Below are 24592 nucleotides of genomic sequence, written 5' to 3'. Positions count from 1 at the left end.
TGACATTATTGTGTAGGTTCTAACTCTTTCTTTTTACCAAAATATTCATCTCGCGGTTGGTTTATAGCGCTATTTGAAAAGAAAACTGCTAAACTAGAACTTTAGCATTATTTAAGCAGCATGTGTCACAATCTGGGAAAATGTTAATCACATCTACGTTATAACCAAACACGTCTAGATCAATATAGTACACAATTGGTGTGAGACTCAACACATAATCAATCAGCACATACTCATACAATCAAATTCATTACAATCCACACCATTTGAGGTATTACACCGCACATTCAACTACTTCATATTATAGTTTCAATAATCATTAAACTGCAGCAGAATAAGTTGTTGAAATATTTTAGTGTTGGAAATAGTCTTCATTGTTGAAAACTCACTAAAAGTTAGATTGGAGAGGCAGTCCTTCACAAATGCAGGGATAGAGATGCACAATGTTTTTACTGTTTTGGTCCTCTTAAAATGCTGCATGCTGCAATTAAGAATTGAATCAAGTAAAATATATTATTGCTTGACGTATTTCCTTACACTTCATTATGGGGTTGGTCCCCTGCTTTGGCCTTCTACTGTATCAAAAAAACAAAGAATTGTGTTCTAGTTTTCTGGTACAATAATTTTGTTGCACCCATCTCAATTTCTTCTTGATCTCTGCTTTCTTTATGTACAAATATAATCTTGTATATGATAATCCTATCCTATTCTAGAGTTTTTGGAAATTGCTTGCGCGTTTGTCTTCCAGTATTTTCCTTGAAACTAATTGCTAGCTCTAGACTACGCTGGAATTTGGGTTACAGTTAATTTCTTCAGCTGTTCCTGCATCTGGCATATTTGCTTTAGCTAAATTGGGTTTCACAGAACTATCTGAAAAATGATGATTCTGCTCATGATTAGCTTGTGCTATCCATATCAAAATTAAAAACACCATGATCATTGACAGAAAGACCATTGACACCCAAACCATCTGAACATTTCTCTTCAAAGGTTTGCAGTGCTTTAGCAGGATCTCAGAAAAGGCATCCTTCACTGACTGACATTCAACCAGACTTTCCATACCTGGGTACGCATTTAGCAGATTTTGTACTGAACTTGAGTAAGACTCCACTGTCTTATAATCGGTATTGGATATAAATCCAAATTCACATGTCGCATTGTTGGCATCAGAACAAGTAAGAAACTTCAATACCTTCCAAAACAAAATAGATAAAAATAATCAGAGATAATGGATTAGACAGATTTTGTCACTGATTTCAGTGATACTACAAGATCCCAGGGATTCATCATGCAGATAATCGCTAAATAGTAGAGATAAATTGTCAATAAAGAAAGCACAAAGTTTTCTCAATTTCAACTGGCATACCTTTGGGATGTCACCTATTCGAATTGTATCAGCTGGACAGTTGTCTGGCTGGTATTGGTACTTTGGTGGTGAAGAGAAAGGATTGCAGACATGAACAAGATTTGGATAAGATGTTGCCTGTAGAACTGATATATTCAGGTTCACCTGGAGAGCGATTTACCAACAAAAGAAAATTCTGAATTTCAGTATTTTGTGTACATAATAAAGTTAATTGAGGTTCAACTAGAAATTGGACAGGTAAGTACGTAATATTTGATACATCAGTGTGCTCTTCCAATTTTGATTCTTATGGTTAGAGATCATTCATAAAAGGGCACAATTTGAAGAGGCTACAAAGTACAAAGTGGTTGAATCAATTAGAGCATTGGCCCCTTTCTTTCTTTTCCTAGACTTGATCCTTTTTTTCTACTTTATGACTCTAAATAGTACATTTCTAAAAAGATACTATTTTAGGCTAATTGAACTCTTCCCTGATTTTGGCATTGTAATGATTTACACGTTATGTCAAACTAAATCATTTTAGGATTGTGCCTAATATCTATTTTCTATATCAAATTATACTTCATTGGCTGGTATGTAATGTGTTTAGGAATTTCATTGTAAGCAGCATATAGAAGACAAGAAGGAATTATAGATAACCAATGCCACTTGAAGAAAATGACAAGAGCCTTGTGGCTAGGTGATATTGCACAGTCTCTTCATGAGAAGAACCTGGGTTCGAATGCTCTCATGTTGTGAGCAAAAAAAAAAGAATCAACTGACAAAGATGCAACTCATAGCTAATTAAATATGCAGGCAAGGTTAGTAAAGTAATTATATAATAAACCCCATAGTTTGAAACTGTATGGCAAATATTGATACAATTAAGACTATAAAGATTTAATTTGATACCAAGACCAATTTTTTTGGCGCTTATTATGCAATTAATCATAGAAGAGGAGACATTTACTTAGCAACTTAAGACAATTTTCCATTAATTATGTAACCAAAGGAAACTAATAATTTACCTCATTTACAAGGTTGTATATCCCTGCACTGACATCAAATAGGACTGATTTAGCTGAGAGCAATTCATCACAAGGAAGGATTAAGCTCAAGCTGTTGTTGTTGGGATTTTGTTGGAAGTTTTCAAGAGCTGTGCAAGTATCACCTGAGAACCTGAAATAGAATTGATTTCTTTTTCAATTATCATGTGCAAACTTCCTTTCCTATGTCAATTTCTTATTTTGGGAAATACTATAATATTTTGTAGTGATAGAAGTATAGAACACATGAGAAATGGCAAAAAAAAAAAACTTACTTTTCCAAGAAGAAGTACATTCCAAAGAACAACCAGCATAGAACTGTAAGGAACCAGCATAGTATGATGAATCTGTAACAGAAGTTACATAATGAGTTTTATTTCTCAAAATACATGGTGACTAATCTGTTTGGATGCAGCTTTTTACTAAAGCCTATTTGCTGAAAATTGCTTAAAAATGTAGTTGTATTTATAAAAATTGAGGTTTTAAAAAACTCTACATTAGCAGATAAGCTCAAATCAAAAGCTGTTGGCAAACGGACACAAATGGGCTAAAATAACAGCTATGCTAGTGTATCCATGTTCAAATGGTTCTATATACTCACAAGTGAAGTGCACGGCAAACCCTCAGAGCTCCAAAGACTGCAAAGAAGAAGAATTTTGACTTCAGTGATTTTAGGTCATTGATGATGGACTGGAACTACTAAAAGTCTTATGTTGCTAAATTCAAGGCAAGTTCTAGGTACTAGATGTTTAGAATTTTCACTTTTTTTAGTAGAAAATTTTCTGCTCAAGTTAATTTGAGGTAGCTTACTGGGAGTTTTTGGATTCTTTTTTAACATTGAGCAGGTTTGAATTAAAGTCCCAATCAAACCTTAGAACTTAATTAAAGTCGACCCTTATAACTATTTAGCTCTAAATCACTAATACTTGGAAACACACACACACACACACCCAGCCCCACACCTGATAAAGCTATGACCGCAACCAGGTTCAATGAAATAATGAATGTGGTTAGTATGTACCTGCAAGTATAAAAATGTCATTAGCATAAAAATTTCATTTTGATATCCAATGGAGAGAAGGAGAGAGTGAGAGAGAATTACACTATCCGTAGACCCTTGTCAATCAGACGCCTGTTCTTCTTAGCCTGCATTTGTATGTCTGCAGCTTCAACATCAAGTTTCTTGGATGTGGAGGTAAGGAAGCTAGAAGTGTCACTGTTTTCACTGGATGTTTCTAAGTTATTTGCAATGTTATTCATTGCCTCTGTTGTGTTGTGTATGGTTTCTGATGCCTCATCTGCGGTGTTAATGATAATGTTCACGACAGTTTTTGCTTGTGAGTGAAATTTTGCACTGCCCGCCAGAACTAACCCAGATGCAGCTCTGCAAATAATAGAAAGATATAACCACAGTTATACTCGTACCGTGGCAGGATGTCTCTTATCACCTTGCTTCAATGTCTAATGTGTGGATGATTCACTTGATAACACAAATTGTAAACTTGTTTTGATGTCAATGCATTTATTTGGTTTTGATCATCTATGCAAATATGTTCATCAGATCATCTTCAAAACTAACTATGGCTCTCCTAACACCCTTACCAAGAACAAGTTCTTTTAACTTCCATATCAGGGAGACCAAATTTTGTAGTTAGTTTTATTTGATTCAGTTAGAAATGCAAAAAGTCTTCATGTGACAATGAAGAATCTGAGAATGGAATTAAACATTTGTGTTTTACGGTCAGGTTTTCCGAAATTTAGAAGAAGGTAAGATTTGAAACTTGAATTACACAAACTTGGAGATTAGTCAGGTGCTATAAGAGCCCTGGACACCCTTGTCAGCAAAAAAAAAAAAAAAAGGTAGCAGAGATTTATGCAAATTTTGGTGTAGTGCTTTTAGCATTGTATTGTGTGGACTACAAAGTTGAATGACTTACATTGCCAGGATTGTTAAGGATATGACCACGAGAATATGCCAGAGGTAACACTGCCTGTGATGACAAGGTGATCTTTGCCTCAGCTTTCCACTCTTTCTAGTTTTACTACAATATATATTTGCCAATAGAAAGCCTCCATATACAAGTCCACACAAAAGCCACAACACCCCAATGAAATATCCATAACTCCCAGTAAATATAGTTGACTGCACAATATAAACAACAATTCTAAATACCAAGTTACATTACAATTTAGGAGGAGAGAGAGAGAGAGAGAGAGAGAGAGAGAGATTTACACTCCAATAATGCTTGTTGGTAATGTTATATCCTCCTCTGTATTTCTTAAAATGGTCTAAAGGATCCACCCTCACAGTATCATCTGACTGTCTAACGGGTTCTGACTCTTCTAAGACATTGTCTGTCTGAAGCAAATTTCTCCCTATGAAACCAGGTAAAAGGAACATTAGTATGCTAGACAAAGAAAAATTAGTAGCTCAATTAAGTTAACTAGTATGGACTCTGAATCCAGCAATCTAGTTGACCTTGAAATGTTCTTAATATGTAAATGTTTATGAGCAAACATTAAAAAAAAAAAAGGATATTTTAACTTGCTCTCTACTTGAGCACTATATAATATATATGCCCCTTCTTATCCTTGTTGCTCCTAAAATTTTGAAAATAGAAGGCCTTTTATATATATAAAAGCAAGTCTTAACTATTAGGCATTGGATCAATAGGTGAATAAGAATTACTAAGATATTGCCATTAAAGTTTTTATAACAAATGTAAGTGTGTCCTTCTTTATGCCTTAATATATTGTTTGACTTTTTTAATAACAAATATTGTTTGATCTAGTATAATAGTATATGTTTTTTTTTTATGAAAAGTGTAATAGTATTTAATAGTGCCTAAATTTAGATGCATCGTTAATTTAACTTGGTCCCAATTGAATAAGTCTAGTAAAAAATGGGAAAAGCCTTATAATTCAATGATGTAGTCTTTTTTTCTTTTTTCCTTTTTTTTAAGAGAAGAGTTTAAAAAAGTCTAGTGGGGACAACTTTCCTATAACTTGTGGGGAGAATAAAAATGATGCAAGTGGTGTATGTAAAAGTGATTGTGCACTTCTTACAACCTATATTTTCAACGAATTGTGAAAAAAGTTAATAAAAAATAATGTTATAAAAAACTGTTATGTTCCCAATGAAATTGGGACGGAGATTCATAGTTAAACAAATGGAACATTATGACAGATATAGTTTTGCAAATAAAATGGAATGGATTTTGGATGAAAATTCTAAAATTTAATTGGATGTGATATGTAAAATATTTAGAAGATTTGAGTTTGAAAAGAATTCTTTCGCCCCAAACAGAATGGGTTGCCATTCCCTAAATGCGGATGGGTTATGGGTCATACTTTTCACATGATTATTCTCCCGATGCCGTGGATAGGGAGTTATCCTTTTTCACCATAAAGGAAAAAGAAAATAAAAAAACACTTTTAGTCTTAGGCACCAGCCATATTTTTTTTTAATTAATATTTTTAATGAAAGAGTGCACTTATATTATTTAATGGGCTATAATGGATAGTAAATTTGCAATATAACATAGGAAAATTCTTAGGTAGTCCCGGAGTATAGTGAAATGATGCTCCCTCCTCTCACATTCATGGTGGAGCCCACCATGAATTTAATGAGCGGACCCCACCATGAATGTGAGAGGAGGGAGCACCATTCTCCGTGCTCCGGGAGTACCTAAGAATTACTCTATAACATATACTTAGCATCTTTTTTATTTTTTGAATTTTATATTCTCGGCATCTAATTTATCATATTACGAGCAGTGCAATATAATCATTTTTATTTAAAATCTATTTGGTAAAATGTTTTGGAAGATTAAATAAGGGTATGTTTCATAACTACTTTTTCTCCTTATTTTTTGTTTCCAAAAACAATTTTCTATTTTTGAGACTAAAAAACTTGTTTGGCAACCCCAAATGGACAGAAAACAAAAATTGTCCTCAAAACTTAATTTGTGAAGGAAACTGAAAATATCCAACAGGCTGTTTTCAGTTTCTAATTTTCAAAAATAAATGAAAATACGCATTTAATTTAATGAATCTGTCACATTTAATAAGGTAGCATTAGAGTTCAAATCCTAGTAACAACATATTTTAGTATTTTCTATTTTTTTTTTCAATAAGCTATCTTTTTAATTTCAACTAACCAAACATATTTTTTATTTCAAAAATACAAGAAAATTGTTTTTTCATTATATTCTCAAAAACAAGTTTTTGAAAATAAAAAACAAAAACTGTTATCAAACATAACCTAAGTGTTTTTAAAACTCAAAACTCTGTTTTGCAATCACAACTCCTCATAACTTTTTTTACGGACACTCATTTTAAACTCAAAATTTAGTTTTCTAACAGTATATACGAACGTACCCTTATTTGCAATATTCTTTGTTTTAATAATTTCCACATAAGTTAATAATGTTTTCTAACCAATAATTCTCTTTTCATAGTTTGTAATAGTAACTGAACTAAGAAAATTCAAATTAAATTTATAATTTGATTAATTATCTACAACAGTTACTAAATTATTACTATGTAACAACAATTCTGGTACAACAGAAAATTTCTTTCTAAACAGGCATAACCTTAAATTATTTCAAATAAAATTTCAAAATCATCAAAATATAAAACTCACCTGTTATGAATCCACTAGATGAGATTGTCTGTCCAGCAATTTCTGGGAAACTCAAGGCGAAAATTACCATCATGAAAGTTAGGGAGAGGATGACTCGCATTCCATGTGTGGATCCCATAACTAACCTGTCAAAGAAGTTTACAATAGTCAACAAATGTGCCAAAGCTGACTCATTTTCTTTTTCAACTAACCCATTAATAACTAAATTGGTATGTGAACCAAAATTCATTGAACAAGCTCTTAATCAAACCTAAACATGAACCTAACTAACCAGTCGGAGAGGGAGAGAATCATGGAGCTTTTCACTCTTAAGTTAGGGACAGTTCTGATGCTTATATTTGCACACATAGTTGCAAACAAGGAAACTTTGACTACATACTACTCCAAAAAGTAGAATTTATGTTAAAACTAAACTGAGATAGATTTGTTTGTTTGTTTTTTTTTTTTTTTTTATGGCAACAGAACTATTCTAAAAGCAACCTCATTTGTATAGAATGAGTTCTTTGCAAGTAAAGAACATCTTAAGCCAACAGAATATATGAACATATGGATAAGAAACAGACTTATTTCTGAAGACTAATGTTTAAAGATACACAAATGCAGGTTTTTCAAACATGAGCAAGAGAGAGTTCCTATACGCAAAGAAGTATTTGGAGTATAGAAGAACCATACTATTCCATGACCTTACCTGAACTAATACAGATGAAAGGTTCTTCCACAAAGCTTCAATGGCGATTTCTCTGCATTAACTTGGATAAAGGGTTCTCCCAAAGACTTCTCTCTGATGTATATTACTCGATCCTCTCAAAAGGCTTACATTCAAAAGCAGTGAAAACCCATATCAAAGCTTCTCAGATATATCCCTGAAGTCCCAACTTATAATATATATACTTGATTAAAACTTTAGCTGAGGCTTTTCTGTCAAGTGAACCATCCCATTCTCTGTTATAAGAGGAGCTTTATAAAGATATTCGTTGAGTGCAAATATTATATATCTAGAAGCCTAAGACTTCAACTTCTCTCTTTCTTCTTAGTTTTCAAAGCTTTTAAAGCAAAATTCAAGTCAAGCATCTCAACTGAAACACCTTCGTCAGAACTCCACTATTCCTCTTATTATTCTTTTATTTTATTTCAAACACCAGAACCCATTTCAGACCTTCCACTTTGGTCTCTTCCATGCTCTAAGGACTAAACAACACCGTGTCAAACACTCCTATAATAACATTTAGAAATAGAGGAAAGGGAGGGAGAGTTTTTTCAACCTACTCCACTTTCTCTGATATGCAACAACTCCAAAATTAAGGCTTTCTAAATAGTATATATCAATGAATTCTAGTGGGGTTGTCTGAAATTTATCTGATTCCAACCAAACCTCTCTCTCTCTCTCTCTCTTCAAAGTCAAAAAACCTCGAATGTCTTTTAACGACAATTTGGTCATGGATGATGGATGCAGTAGGAGATTTCCCTCTCTCTCTCTCTCTCTCTCTCTCTCTCTCTCTCTGGTTTTCTTAACTAGGTGTGACATCTTATTTGGTAAGATTACAAAAGTAAAACTTCCCTTTACTTTTATTCAGCCAATAAAAAATAATAAAAAAAAGATTACAAAAGCAAAAACCGAGCAAAATCATCTTTCTCATTTAAAGGGTTCTATCTTATAGTCCACCGAGTCACCAACGTCAATATGTTACATGTGATTTAAAAAAAAATACGTTACAAATTGTTATTGGTAAAATATAAACTAAAGCACTCACATTGGGATAACAATTTTTTTAAAAGCAAACTAGCTTCCCTTCACATTAGAAAGAGACAAAGAGAAACAGGAAAAAATAAAATGGCATAGACAGTTATTTTTTATTTTTTGCTTTTTTTGGTACCCAAAAAGCATATTCAAAGGGTGGCAGTCAAGGAATTGGTAAGGTACTTTGTCTGGTAAGTTTGTAACTGTAGAGTTACATACTCAAAGAGTTAACGCTCTTTCTTCTTACATAATAATAATAATAATAATAATAATAATAATAATAATAATAATAAGCTTTTTTAAAATATATTTATGTTGGAATTCCACTATAATTTCATATGAAGATAGGAACATTGTTCATGAAATGTTGAATAATTTTTCAGGACAAAGAAAGGTGATGATATTGGCATTGGTGGTTGCAAACTTGCACGCAAATTTTCAATCAAGAATTTTGGAGTTACAACTTGGGTAAGTTTTGAAGAGAAAATAAATAAATAAATAATATGTGTATCTATTATCTAGATTATGCCAATATGCTATCTACATATATAAAGGAATGAGTATCCAAAAGTTGAGAGAAAGTATATTTATTGGGAACTTTTATATCAATTTTACAAAAATAACGGAGATTATTATTGTCAAAAGTACAAAACTTTAATAAGTCAAACAATGTAAAAAAAAAAAAAAGCGATGCTAAATAAACTGGATTTATACTACGTATTTTAGAAGCTAACATAATTTCTTGAAGATACTTTTCTTTTTCTTTCGGCTTGAAGAAAGTAGCAAAAAGAGGCTTTTATTAGTGTATTTATACCATTTACACTTTCATGCTGTATTTTGTGCCTATATAAAATGTTTTTAACCTTCAACTTTATCTGAGATTCAAAAGCATATAGCAACTTGGCTTGTCTCTTTCATAAGTTTAAAAAAAAAAAAAAGTGGAGGTTCTTTTGGCATTCATGTACATTAATGAATATGTAACAATCCAACCTTAGTATCCATGAGAAATTATGAAGCTAATTAGGTATTTGTGCACATTTTTTTCCATTATTGTCAACTCGGTAGATGAACTCGAAAGTAAAATAAACAAATAAAAATGATATTGGAGACCACCCTATGATACTCAAATTCTTATGCTAATAAAGAGGGCCACATAAACTTTTCGTATAAGATGGTCCTAAAACTCTATTTATGATAATGAGTAATGACACACTTGAAAGCAACTCAACTAATTCCGTGTGCAACCATCCATCTTTAAAGTGATGCATGCATCGTCATTCTTTATCTTGCGGTGTCCAATGTAATCTATGGTGCTTATTAAGCTTGTTAATTAATGGTAAAAAGCAGCCTGCGGTTTGGTTTTTGGAGCCGCCAAGCACACACTAGGAGCAAATGTTAAATAAAAGTAAATCAAGAATTAGGACAATTTATTGTTAACGGTGATAAATACCCATCTAGCGTATTTTCTATCTTATTCTGTGTATGAATAAGCATAGTTTCATTTAAATTTTTATGGAGAAGTAAACTATTTACTATCATATAGTTAAAAGCCTTTTGTCTTATATATGTGATCGAATAAGAAATCTAAGGTTCGTAAAATAAAAAAATAAAAAAAAAAAAAGATCTAACGTTCAACGGGTATACATAAAAAACTAATTAGTATCTTAATCTGATAATAAAGAACATTCCTCATAGAGCGGACCCCTTAAGTTTAAAATATTATCATATTTATTGAAAAATAAAAAACTATATACTAAAGTCAAAAATTAAAAAGGTTACTGTATCTGTATACTCAGCATGCATAAAATATGTTTCTCAAAAAAAAAAAAAAAAGCATGCATAAAACATGTGTTACTTTTAACACCAATCCTAAGTATATCACAATCACTTACCTTTCTCTTTCCAGTCACCACATCTTCTTTTTCAAACATACCCGCTTATAATGTTGAAAAAGCCTACTTCCCATCCGTTCTTCTCTGATTACAACATGGGCAGCCTCATCCATATGGTTAAGAATAATGTACACATTAGACCTTTCTTTTTCAAATATTAAACGTGAAATAAAATTTTCAAATTATTTTATGAAATATTAATAAAAAATTCACCTTTTCTACTTTATAAAATACACATGCTTCTATTGTATTTACAAATTATCATCTCACTCCTTCACTTCTAATAATTAAGAGAAAAATACACACAAGTTAATGCAAGCTATCATTGTTAAATTAAGATGTACCATTTGAGTTGCCAACAACTTTGTAACTCAACTAATTAGTATCTCCCAACTTTCCCAACAAAAACATATCTAGCGTTTGAATTCTCTTTTTCCATTATAACTCTCAAATTATAGAAAATAAATAAATTTTAGGGTAAATTCCAGAAACCTTCCCTGAGGTTTGAGGAAATACCAAACACGCCCAACAGTTGTTGAAAATGACCAATTTGCTCCTAAAAAGCAGATGGCGTGTACTGCCATTACTCTCTCCAAACGATTGTTCTCTGTTTGTTCACTTTCTTCTTTGCGCCATAACATAAACGCTTCTCTCTGAAAGCTCAAACCAGTCCAAATAATACACACAAAACATGTATTTTGAGAAAGATTACAGAAAAAAAAAAATCACTAAGCCAGTACCCATGTTTCAAATAAAAACCATACATTTTTAAATCAAAGCCATACATTCTCATTTGGAAAAATAAAAATTTACATTACATTCCAAAAACAAAAATCCTCCCTCCATCAAACCAAGATCAACCCAAAACAAAAATCCTCCCTCCATCAAACCAAGATCAACCCAATTAGATCCAGTATCACACAAGGCAATCAAACATAGATCAGCTCAACCAATCAACCATCCAACATCTCACCTCAAATAGATTTGTTTACATCACACCTCAAACAAATCCCAAAAAAAAAAAAAAAAAACCCAGACCCATTGGTGAGCATTGTGTGACCCAGCAACCGCCGGCAACCACGGCACCACCCATCGATTTCAAACCCAAACCACTCCCACCATCAAACATCGCATGATTCACACCTCAAACCCAAACAGACCCCAAATTATTTATAAATAAAATAAATAAATAAAAACCACCATCGAGCATCATGTGACCCAGCAACCACTGTCCACCACAGCACCACCCATCACTACCCACCCATCTTCCTCAAGCCCAAACCATTCCAATCATCAAACATCACACCTCAGATCCAAACAAAACCTAAAAAAAAAAAAAAAACCCATACCCACAACGGCAGCTCCACCAAATTGACCTCACAACCGCCATCTCCACTCATCGTGACCCAACAATTGCCATCTACAATTCATCATGATTCGCAACCCAACCACAAAGCTTTTAACGGCAGAGTATAGCATGAGATTTGTGGTTAAACCGGCTTTGAAACCATTCTGGTGGAGGAGTTGTTGGTCCCGAGTCTGAAATTTCAAACTTGAGCTTGAGAGAGAGATATTTTTTGGCGTGAAGAAAAAGAGAGAGATTTTCTGGGCATGAAGGAGAGAGATATTCTGCGTGATTCATGAAAGAAGAGAGAGAAATTACAGAATATAGTTTGATATATGGTGCTTAACGGCGTTACACGCCGTTTGCTTTTTATGAGCAAATTGATCATTTTCAACAACTGTTGGATGTCTTTGGTATTTCCTCAAACCTCAAGGGAGGTTTCTAGAATTTACCCTAAATTTTATAATTACCAATTTGGTCTTTTACCCAGTCCAAACCAAATTCAAAGAACCTTCAACATAGATCTTTTTTCTTTGCCGACAAGGACCTGAAGATAGATTTGGTTGTGGAAATTTTTGTCAATACTCAGGTCCATAAAAATAAAAGGCGAATAATCTTTGTAAAAAACACAAAACAAGAAGGTTTTGCTATGCAGATGATAACTTATTAGACAATATTGAGCTTCTTTAATCGCAAATTTATTCAACTCTTTCTTCTCTTTTTCCGGATAAGTTAATTCTATATATTCAAGTCAAACGGCTGCTTGGATTGACATCTGAGCAGTGTGGCAAGCTTATGCAATCATAGTTATTAAACATGACCGGACCAATAACCCAGTAAATCAGTGCTTAAGTCAATCCGGTTGTTTAATTGGACCACCTATTCGATTGAACACGTAAAATTCGGTAAGACCCAATGGTTTTTTTACAATTTGTGCAACACAAACGGGTTGTTATGACCAAGAGAGTCAATCTCGTACCGGAGGCTATATCGGTTTGACCAGTAGAACAATATATTTCAGAACCCGTTAATATCGGTATACCGTTTCGGGTTTACTATTATTTTTTATACTTGTATGTGTGTGTATTATAATTGATAGGGGAATAATATAGCCCATCTCCAAGTCGTCCATACAGGTCGTCCATAGCCCACCTACTACCATAAACACCCTCAGTAACTTACCTACAAGTGCCTCGTCCAGGGAAGAAGAGCTCAAGACGAAGTACGCACCATCAGAGTGATGCACTCGTCCAGAGTGTCGACATCCTCGTCTTGAGCACATTCACCCGTTAAACGAGGCAGCCCCCTCGCGTGAAACAAAGCACGCCCAACTGAGGAACTCAAGGACGAGGGTGTCACACTTAGAAAAATCTCCAAATGAGATATGATAATCCCTTATCCCACGCGTAACCGCCAGGTATCCGTTGTGAAACAAGAGCATAACTTCCAGACGGTTATGCAAGTTACGTTTGATTTCTATCTCTCCTTGAAGCCAGGAGAAGTTCCAATTTTGGTAACCGCCTATGATAACACTATATAAAGGCTGTTTCAGACAAACCCAAGGTACGTTCAGTTTTCACTCCAAAAAAGTTGGAATTCGAATAACTTAGAGGAAAAAACTAACTTTGCCATCGGAGGATTTTTGGCCGGCAGCCCCGGTCGCCTTTGATACGCTTTTCTTTCTTTTTCAGGCCGTAGAAAGATCCAGTAGTCCTTTCAAGTCCGAAGCATCCAGCCTACTGATTTTCTTGGCATCATCAATAATAAATATAAAAGATTACTATAAAACATTACCTAAATTCATAACAAATTATTCATGATTTTAGACTTTGGCATCAATTAAAAGAAAAAAAAAACACATATAAAAAAAAAAGCTTAATTATTTATTACATACTAAGAAAACAAATAATACTAATAAGTTAATGCAAGTAAATTATCATTCTGTCCTTACAAAAATTCAAAAATTACAAAACTAAAAAAAAAAAAAAATCTGTACCAGTCGGTAGTGCTCGAAATCAGTTGGTATGACCGGTACAAAGCTAGTACAACTGGTATTTAAACTAGTACAAAATGTTGGCGTTTCGATATCGGTATATGTACCGGTACAGTACATACCGGCCGGTACCGGTATGATATCGACCACCTTGGTTGTGACTCATCCGATTTTGTAATTTTGAAATCAAATTACTTTTATAGGTTCATTGTAGTACCTTTGTTTTTTTTTTTTATTCTAATGCTTGACTTTTCAATAAGCATAGAGCTTCAACTTTTAACTTAGATCGTAATCCATGAGATTAAAGGAACTAGTGAGATATGCAGTAAACATAAAATATGACTTTGAATTGTAAGATATGTTTTTATTCCTATAGTTTTAAGAAATATAGTGCAATAAGATTTTTTAACAAAGACTTTGCTACAATATGACATCCTTTTTGTATATTTTTTTTCTTAGTGATGTTACATGTGAGATCTAGAGTTTGAATTATATTATTATTAGGTGACTTGTTTTTTTAGACTTAATATTAATTAATAATTTAGACATGCTTATTTTTATCAATTTTTATATTAATTTAATGACTTTTTAAATTTATTTTTATAATATATTCTTTATTGTTTTTATATAACTATGCGATTGGAATGATGACCCACTAGTTGAACTAGTGACCCAATAACCAGCTCTTAAACCAAGTTAATGTCTAGTCCAGGTCAATAATTATGTACACAATACAGGGGAGAGTGACTATGACTACGAGTTCTAAAATTTAAAGAATAATATATATATATATATATATATATATATATATTAATTAGTGACAAGAAAATTATAATTTGAAGCTTGTAAAGATAAGTAACTTGTCCTGGATGCAAAATTTATTTGGTTAGACGCTATTCTATATCTTAAAGACAAAGTTTGAAAAAAGAAAATCTTAAATATTTTTTTATTGAAAACGTATAAAGATAACAGTAAAGTAATTATTTGCACCAATTTTTTGCCCTGAAACAGTTTACATTTTAGAGAAAGAGAGAGAGAGAGAGAGAGAGTTGTTGCAAAATAATGTGCCATGGGTTATCTTTTTAACATTTCATTTTTTTTTTTCTAAATCTGTAACATTTTTTATTCATTTATTATCTCGTTTAATTAAATTTATCTTCTAGATGACAAAGCTTGGAATAATAATAAAAACTCTTGTCACTGTTTGTAATCGCCGCCGGCTGCTAAACCAAACTGCCGAAAATGAAATTGCCGTACACCAAAACAGTGAAGTTAGAACTTGACTTGACTGACCCATATGGGGAAAAACAAAATAGAAAAGAAAATTTTCAAAGAACACCCACATAAAAAAAATGTAAAGTGAGAAAGTGCCCCATGGTCAAAACCCCATTCCCAAGAGTTATGCAATCATTATTGAAAAATAACTAACGAGTGGATAATCATTTTCTTTTCTCAAAACAACTATATAATCTCTACTTATGATTGCCCATTTAGATGATTTTTTTTTTGTTGCTAAATCTTATTATTTTATTTTCTGAAAAGTTGATTAACATATAATTATATATCAAAAAAATTAGACTTTAAAAATTTGAACATAATAAAAAAAATCCAATAACCAGTAAAAAACATGCTCTATGAACTATTTTTGGCCTTTTAAAAAAAAATAACTTCAAAGCAAAACCAAAAATAATGAAAAATCAAAAAAAGATTCTTTTAAAACAAACTTAGGTGATTACATACTCAGATTTTTCAAGAAATAAATTACTACCTGTGTACTCTTAACATGATAATCATTTTATAAGGACAAAATTCTTCTTACAACAAAGCTTGAAATAATAAAAGAGTCTTGTCACTGTTTTGTAATCGCCGCCGGCTGCTAAACCATCCTGCCAAAAATGAAATTGCCGTACACCAAAACAGTGAAGTTAGAACATGACTTGACTGGCCCAGATGTGGAAAAACAAAATAGAAAAGAAAATTTTCAAAGAGCACCCACATTAAAAAAATATAAACTGAGAAAGTGCCCCATGGTCAAAACCCCATTCACAAGAGTCATGCAATCATTATTGAACAATAACTAATGAGTGGACAATCATTTTCTTGTCTCAAAACAACTATATAATCCCTGCTTATGATTGCCCATTTAGATGATTTTTTTTTTTTTTTGCTAAATCTTAGAGCCGTTTGGTAACATTGTTCTAGTAATATTGTTTATATTTTTTAGATGTATGTGTGAGTAAAAAAAATGTATGAAAATACGTGTAATGTATCTAAAAATTAAAAATATATATTTAAATATATATACTAAACGGACCCTTATTATTTTATTTTTTGAAAAGTTAATTAAAATATCATTATATATAAAAAAGATTAGACTTAAAAATTTTGAACATAAATATACAAATTCAATAAGTGTTGGAAAATATGCTCTATGAACTATTTTTGGCCTTTTAAAGGAAAAATAACTTCAAAGCAAAACCATAAATGATGAAAAATCAAAAAAGGGTTCTTGTAAAACAAACTCAAGTGGTTGCATACTCAGATTTTCCAAAGTATAAATCACCCCATGTATCCTTAACATGATAGTCACTCCATTAAGTACAAAGTTCTTGTGGGACGGGAGTAAAGTTCGAGGTTCAAATCTTTAGGAGAAAGCTTCACACGCATATATATACTTTGATTAGGTTAGAGTAGAATTTTTATATGGTATATAATTAAAATAAATAAACAGAAGTAAGAACATGCCAGTAACCTCACTTAGTAATACTTCATGTGAAATTATTCAAGTTCTGAGAGTACTACATAAAATCGCAGGTCGGTGAGTAGACTTACATAGTATCAGAACATAAAAAAGCACTATGAACATGAACACAATAACATTTAATCAAAATGAGTACTGATTTTTATGACAAAAAAGAACCCTTATTCCCTAATTTCTAATCAACATCTAAAGTCACAATCTATGTCTAATTTTAGAACCAAACATGAACAGCTAACAAAGAAAAAAAGAAACTGACTTCTGCATACTGAAACAATTGGGTCAGACAATTTTTCGGAATCAGGACCCAGTGGGTCAACTTGGCAGAGTTATTTTCTTCATTTCAAGGTCAGGGTTTCTTTGAGAAATCCCAGTTGAGCAGGACCAGTGCTGGACTGAGAAGCTGGATCATTCTTCGGGACAGATCCACGGCCTAGACAATGACAGAGGCTGAATCATGATTGCATTGAGAGGTTTCGGGGTGGAAGGATCGAATTAGCTAGCTCTTCATTCAACTTCACTGGGAGTGGTGGCATCTGCTTCATTACTTCTGGGGTGTCATTCAAGCTGAAGTAGACAAAGCATCATAAGAGAATTTACATGTGCATAAATAATTTGTGTCATTCTTATATTCAGTACACAAATTTGAGGGCCAAAACTCTCTCAACAGAAAATTCAAACAAACCAATCTCAGATTTTGTAGAAGAAAATTATTAACCATATAACATTTTCTCCTCTAGGAAATGAGTCAGAAATGGTAACGGCTAAAAGATTTAAATCCTACTGAACACATATGCATGCTTGGCAACCTCTAGAGATCATAAATCTTGTCATTTTGATGAGAAGTCTGTAACCATAATAATATATTCAACCCACCAAGATGGAAACACAAAGGAGCATTAGAAAGCATAAAAATTTGTTTGAGACGACAAAAAATAAAGGTATTTTTTCATTCAGGTTTTAAAGTAAGGCCCCTTTGCCAAGCAGCACCACAGGCTCTCCACCAAAGAGATGAGATCAGGCCCAACCCAGATCAGGCCCAACCCACTGGCTAAAAGAGAGAAGATAGCATTCTTATAGCTGAGGAGATCCTCGAGCCTGATGTTCTAGTCTTTAAACTAAAAAACATTCGGAATGCAAATAAAAGTAGTATACACAAGCTTATAATGATGTCCAATCTTTATACAAATGTCTGTACATATAATCGAGGTGATTTTGGCACGTGCAAATTAGAGAGGGCCAATAACATGCAAGTCCACTAAGACAAAGGCCCAAGATTGGTAGATTTATTGAAGCCAATGTATGCATATGAGCCAAATGCCCAAAACTAAATGGGCCCTGATATTAATAAACTTGCCACTGAAACAATGATGGTAGTCACGGTACACAGGATTAGCAATGAAGGCCAGTAGAATTAAATTTCTACTGGTGGCCATAAAAACATGCACTGCAAGAACATATAAGAAACATATATTTACATGTACATGATGAAAACTACATATATGCACATGCATCTCAATCCATGCAAGCAACAGTATAATAAAAAACTAAACAAACATCAATCAAATTCAACATACTCATTCATGATTTTGTGGATGTTATCACGAGTTTGACAGAGAAGATTGATGTTCTCCGGTATCTGAAATCAAAAAGAAAATATGCCCAATTTAGTTAGATAAACAGCAAGAATGCAACATAATGGAAAAACGCAATCCTTTCAAAATGATAAGTCAAATCAACTTGAATTGTACAATGTTGATTCAAGCATAGAAATTTAAAATATTCTTTAATAACATCACAGAAAAAAGTATATCAAGATCCTCCAGAGAGGGCTGCTAATTTTCATCATCAATGAATAATGGTATGTCCGGGTTTGTAGTTTTACTTTCATCTATGATTTTCATACTAAAATAAAAGCTAATGTAAAATCAATAACCATTTGGTGTAAGTTCTTCCTCACCTGTAAAGCTTGTAGGTTTGCAGAAATTTGATTTAAGGCCTGTGCGTTTTGCTCAAGAAGCTCTCCTGTAGGACCACCAATAGCTGCAAGCAGCATAATCGAAATTTCAACATAATAGACAAGGGCATAGAATAAATAGTTTCAAAAAATGAGGATATACAAATTTAAACAATAAGGCTTTGTTCCTTGCAAACAAAACAAACTCTGCTTCCAAATATGCTTGACATGGATGAGGCCATACAAGTTTAAAAAAATGAAATTTTGTTTATTGCAAAGAAAACAGTCTCTGCTTCAAAACACATATTATAACCTATTATTTGTGGGACAGTTAACCCATTGAATATCAGGTGTGTCAAATACTCAAGAACTCGACACTTGAGCCAATGTTTGACACTCTTTTTTGACACTAATCAAAAGAACTTTCATTTAGGGGAAAAAATGGGTGCTCAATTCTAAGAGTATTAGCCCTGAGTGTCATATATATTTATTCTTCACTTTATATATTCACTACGATCCTAGTGAAAGCATAATCTTGGATCGCTCAATTGAAAACATGATACACTTTTCTCTCAATACTCCAATTTTGGCAACCCAATAATTTTGTTCGTTTTCTTCACTTAACTCATCTTTTCTACCCAATGTAGAAATTAGTATTACAAATACCAGACAAGAAAGTAATATTGTTACCCAAATTTTTTGTCCAAAGAAATTAATATTAACCAAAAAAAAATATACAAATAAAAAATTTCCAACAAGTGGGATTAGATGGAAAATTTCATTTGGGTGAACTCAACATTGGCTTTGCAAATCTTCGATTTGCCTTCTTGTTTGTCATTTCATCAGGCACTCCTGTATGTATGTACTTAATCCAACGTGTTTGAAAATTATCAGCTTGATAAAGGTTCACTGCACACACCAACTGAACTGCAATAATATTTATTAACTAAAAAGATTGGAATTTGCATTTATATTAAAACCACAGCTGCAAAACTACAAATCAGAAAACTAGTGTCATCAACAAGGGGAAAATCTTAAGTCCTTAATAAAGAAGGAAACCAATGGCCACGTGATATCAATTCTTTTATATCAGCTCTTTGGTAGTAATTTTGCATAATCTAAGTTATCTAACAAAGGAAAAACAGTCATCCACCAACATAACTGAGAAGCATGATGCATGTATAGAAAAGCCCAGACATAATAGACCCCCAGTTTACTTAGAAGCACATGCAAAAGACACGCATTGAAAGTTCAAATGGCAATTGAGTGTAGGATGCGACTGCCAGCAACTTAATTGCAACAGTAAAATGTATGATTCAAATATCTTCAGCCCACTTAATGATGAAACTGATAATGTTAAACTTGAAGCTTGTAATTATTTTAAATTTGAGGTAAGATCAGACAAGATGATGACAGAATAGAGAAGCCTTTGGTTATAATGATATAAAAGCAGAAGTGTAGACAAACTATGGAAATGAGTTTATATAGATGCAAGAAAAGCATCCATGAATAGTGCAAGCATGTGATGCTGTGAATTGGAACTATTGAGAACTACACAAAAATTGGGAAACAAACTATATAACCTGACCTTTGAATGAGATGCCATCATCATTATCCACTGGAATCATTGGTGGAGCATATGGTGGAACATTTGGCCGTGCTGCAAAGTGAGATGGCTTAGCCGAAGGATCATTGACTCTTTCCTGAGAAACAAATACAAAAATAGTTTAGCAGAGCATCTGGTGACTAAAGAAACAGGTACTATACAGATAAGAAGAGCCAAAATATTGCAGCAAGAGAAAAGAAGATGCTGCAAATAAAACAGGTAATCCAAACACTCAACCCTCTTTTCTTTCAGGTGATGAGAAAAGAATTACAATCCTTGGGCTAGTTGAAAAACGAAAAAGAAAAAAAAACACACACACACAAACAATTTCCACTTCAAGACTATGTTCAAAAGAAATCATTAAAAGTCTTCCACTAAACAATCAAGAAACACGGAATAATAATTGCATAGATGTCACAAAAGATGAACTGCCATCTGATAATTCTTCAATATGCAGAAAGGCTTTTTCCAAAAAAACAAAATTGTTACCTGAGCATTCATGGCATAATATTTCATTTACTTCAAGGATGCAAATTCCACTAACAATTAAGCATAATTTTACAGTTACTACTCTACACATGTAAAGCAATTCCAACGCAATATTCAGAGATGTGGTGACATTCATATTTAGGGTATTAAACATAATATTTGTGGTTCCATGTAGGCAAAATCAGCTGCAAGAGTCATACATTATATTAAATATCCAACATGCTATGAAATCCTTGGCACATTCTAGAGCAATTGCCACATGTTCTCAAGCTCACAAAGTTAGGTTGTGGTTACCCCTTGAGAGAGAGAGAGAGATGGAAAAAAATTTAGTACTAAAAAGTTCTCTAGGCATGATGCATATATACATTGATTAAGCAAGGGAACTAATAAGAATAAATCAAACATACAGTTGCACAACAGTCCACATGAACAAAAAAATTAGAATCTTCAACACTTACCAAAATATAGTATAGTAAATAGCACAAAATCATCGTAATCATACCTTTTTATCTTTGTTTTTCCTTGTTAAATTATGATCTTCCTTCCTTCTCTTGCTATTTTCCTTTTTCTAGAGAAAGGAAAAAAAAAAGAAAGAGAGAGAGAGAGAGAGAGAGAAGAGAGAGAGAAGAAAGAGAGAGAGAGAGAACAAGTACAGAGGTAAATCAACTCATAAACTTGATACTCTGATGCTGAATGAGATGGCTCACATAAAATGAGATATCATGTGTGTGCTCAATTGGAAGATGTTGAATGAACTAAAAGATATCTACTAACAAAAAATAGAAGATTCTTTGAACCTAGCACATTTCCTAGTGCAAGCTTCTTAAAGATTTAGGTCTATTCTCCCTCTCTCTATAGAAACAATTACAGAAGGGTGTCACCAACCCATTTCTAGTTGAGAATAATCCCCCATGGACAGATAAGCCATTACCTCAGCCCACTTGACTATTCTTGCATGTCATCAATTGGTTTTTTGACTAATGCATCTGCATTTTTCTTTTTTCAGAAATACTAATTTGATGCTTATCAGAAAAGATGCAAGCAAGAAGAGTTATAGAGCTTACAGTCATCCATCTGCAACGCAAAGCCACATCTCGAACGGTCTTATTTTGCAGCAGCATAGCTATCTTTGCATACCGAATAATGTTTGATTCTGAGGGAAATCTGCAAGGTATGTACCAAGGCCGTATTATTTGGATGAAAGAACCACGAAAGAACTAGAATTAACATAGAAAGTATATTAGAAACCAAAGATCTGGTGTCAAGAGCAACATCAACAAAAAGTCAAAATATTGCAACTTCAATCACATTAATGGATTTAAACGTATAATATAAATTAGATTTTGAAATCCATAAACCCAAACTACACACATAGTTAATAAAACTACACACATATTTCTCTAAAACCAATTGTATTCAACATACAAAAACCTCATATTAGCAACAAAAAAAAATCCAACTCTCCATTCACAACCCAAAATCCAATCAGAATTCTCAAAAGCCCAATTAAACAACAACTACAAGAACCTCGAATAAGCCAACAGAAGAATCCAAAAAAAAACTTCAATTACCACTCATAACCCAAAATCCATCCATAATTCTTAAAACCCAATTCACCTATAATTACATTGACACAAAATACCACTCACAACCCAAAATCCAAACATAATTCTCAAAACCCAATTGCACTAAACCTACAAGAGGGCCTCAAAAGAATCCAACAAAGAACACACACACACAACAACAAAAAAAAAAAAAAATTACTAATCATAACCCAAAAGCCAATCCTAATTCTCAAAACCAATTTCACCTATAACCAAAAGAACTCAATTTACCACCCCAAAATTTAATCCTTAATTCTCAAAACTCATTTCACCTATAACTAAAAGAACTCAATTTACCACTCCAAAATTTAATCCTCAATTCTCAAAACCCATTTCACCTAATAACTACAAGAACTCCAGAGACCACTCACAACCCAAAATCCAATTACACTTCTCAAAACCCAATTGCAAAAAACCTTCAAAACAACCTCAAAAGAATCCCACAAAGCAAACCAAAGAAGAAGAAAAAAGAGTAATCTTTACTCACTTAGCTAGCCCATCATCAAGAATGGCCTGCTCATCTGAGGTCCAATCCAACGAAATACCCGGGTTGTGCTTCATAGCCGAGGCTGAACTCTCAGGCGCCGCCGCCCCTGAAGAGTTCCCGTTACTCTGGTTCCCTCCTCCTCCTCCGGCTCCGGCAGCTGCTGCCACGTGTCCGTTGAACGAAGAAGACGACGCCTCTTGATGATTCCCAGTTGGGTTTGCCATCCAATTTCCCAATCAAAATTTTGCAAAAACAAAACCAACCTTCAAAATTTTCAAACCCAACAAGGAAATTTTGCAATTACAAGCAAAACCCAATTCCCAGAAAGCTCGGAATTGACCGTTGGTTCCCGCCAATTGGGCTCTTCCCGCCACGAAATAGCAAGAACCCAGATAGAGAAATTAATTGAAAAAACAAAGATTTGGGTCAGATATATAAATATTGACAGGGAGAGAGAAAGAGAGAAAGAAACCAAAGAGATTATATATTTCTATGAATATATATAAAAATATTTACACAGACATACACAGTTGAGCAACTATGTATATATTATTCTTATGAGACTGAAGGGAGCTCTACTATGAGAGACTGAAATTATTGAAATTGTAGAGAGAGAGAGAGAAAGAGAGAACGGAAAGATCTGTACGGAAACCGGATAGATATAGAGAGAGAGAGAGAGAGAGAGAGAGAGAGTCTTTTGACGTTTGAAGGTGTATAGTTGAGTTGTATTGGACTTCAATAATATTAAGATTCCTTTTCTTTCTTTCTTTTTTCTTTTTTTGGATTAAATTTCCTTTTTTATTTAATCTTCCTTTTAACTTTTTTGGGATTAATCTAAGTTTAAGCATATCTTATTAATTGTTAATCTATGTTTTGTTTTGTTTATTTATCAAATCTGAATTTGATATTTGTAGATTCCATTTTCCAACGTGTCACTTTGTGAGATTGTGCAAGTGTGAGTGTGTGAGCAAATATTTTAGCAATATATTAGATCATAATAAAATTTTATCGTGGCTACTATAGGATTTTAAAAATATATATATTAGTTAAGAAACTTAAAATTATATAAAATCTAATAAAAAAATAAAAAATTCTTTTGAAAAAAATAATTTAAAAAAACATGTGAATGTATGAATTTTTTATAATTTTCTTCTATTAACAAAATAAAAAGGCAAAAAATGAATGAGAGATAAATTGAGAAATTATATTTGGAGGCCAAAATTATTTTTACAAGAAATGCTACGGTCACAATATTTTCACAACAAATCTTATGTGACAAATTGTTATTGGAAGATAAAAAATTAAAGTCAATGGTGGGCTCAATTTAAAACTAATAACAGCTAACCACCTAAGATTTTTTGTTATATTATTGTAGAAGTATTATAGATATAGGCGTTACTCTATTTTTGTTAAACTCAAATTATTGAGATTCTCAAGTTAGGGTAGTCAATAACTATTTGTAGGGTTGACAAAAACAGATTAGTTTAAAAATAATTATTTATATAATAGTTTTATGGAAAATCATGGTAGTCCCGTGTTTCTAAAAAAGTAGTTCTGTGAACACTCTTACTTACAAGTAGAGCTGCCACTAACACTTTATAACTATTTTATAATATTGAGCTTACCACAGTATGTAATTAATTAATTTTTTTAATGAAACTTTAAATTTGATCAAAATACCAAGCTC

At 32.8% G+C, this 24592-nt stretch overlaps 2 protein-coding genes across 4 annotated transcripts; both read right to left on the bottom strand.

Moving 5' to 3' along the window:
* Positions 1 to 494: 494 nt before the first annotated feature.
* LOC142630683 (uncharacterized) lies at positions 495 to 8326 on the bottom strand. Its single transcript, XM_075804709.1, has 11 exons — positions 7725 to 8326; positions 7037 to 7161; positions 4625 to 4767; positions 4329 to 4534; positions 3494 to 3775; positions 3354 to 3412; positions 2993 to 3029; positions 2667 to 2738; positions 2374 to 2524; positions 1367 to 1510; positions 495 to 1192 (listed from the first exon to the last, which is right to left on the bottom strand). The coding sequence occupies exons 2-11, from the start codon at positions 7152 to 7154 to the stop codon at positions 776 to 778; spliced, it is 1629 nt and encodes a 542-aa protein (XP_075660824.1). The 5' UTR covers positions 7155 to 7161; positions 7725 to 8326; the 3' UTR covers positions 495 to 775.
* Positions 8327 to 16746: 8420 nt separating this feature from the next.
* On the bottom strand, positions 16747 to 23536 carry LOC142631625 (uncharacterized). Of its 3 annotated transcripts, none has more exons than XM_075805835.1 (7): positions 22906 to 23536; positions 21879 to 21978; positions 21317 to 21382; positions 20308 to 20422; positions 18723 to 18805; positions 18340 to 18401; positions 16747 to 17329 (listed from the first exon to the last, which is right to left on the bottom strand). In XM_075805835.1, exons 1-7 carry the CDS (start codon positions 23127 to 23129, stop codon positions 17218 to 17220), a joined length of 762 nt encoding a protein of 253 aa, XP_075661950.1. In that variant the 5' UTR covers positions 23130 to 23536; the 3' UTR covers positions 16747 to 17217. The 3 variants fall into 3 exon arrangements, with proteins under 3 accessions (XP_075661950.1, XP_075661951.1, XP_075661952.1); XM_075805836.1 differs by having other exon boundaries at positions 18723 to 18787; positions 22906 to 23535; XM_075805837.1 differs by lacking the exon at positions 21317 to 21382 and having other exon boundaries at positions 22906 to 23532.
* Positions 23537 to 24592: the final 1056 nt, after the last annotated feature.

The sequence above is a fragment of the Castanea sativa genome, chromosome 4 (genome assembly GCF_040712315.1).
Source record: "Castanea sativa cultivar Marrone di Chiusa Pesio chromosome 4, ASM4071231v1".
Taxonomy (NCBI): domain Eukaryota; kingdom Viridiplantae; phylum Streptophyta; class Magnoliopsida; order Fagales; family Fagaceae; genus Castanea; species Castanea sativa.
Note: the sequence above shows the minus strand (reverse complement) of the source record. Positions and strands in the feature narration are given on the sequence as shown.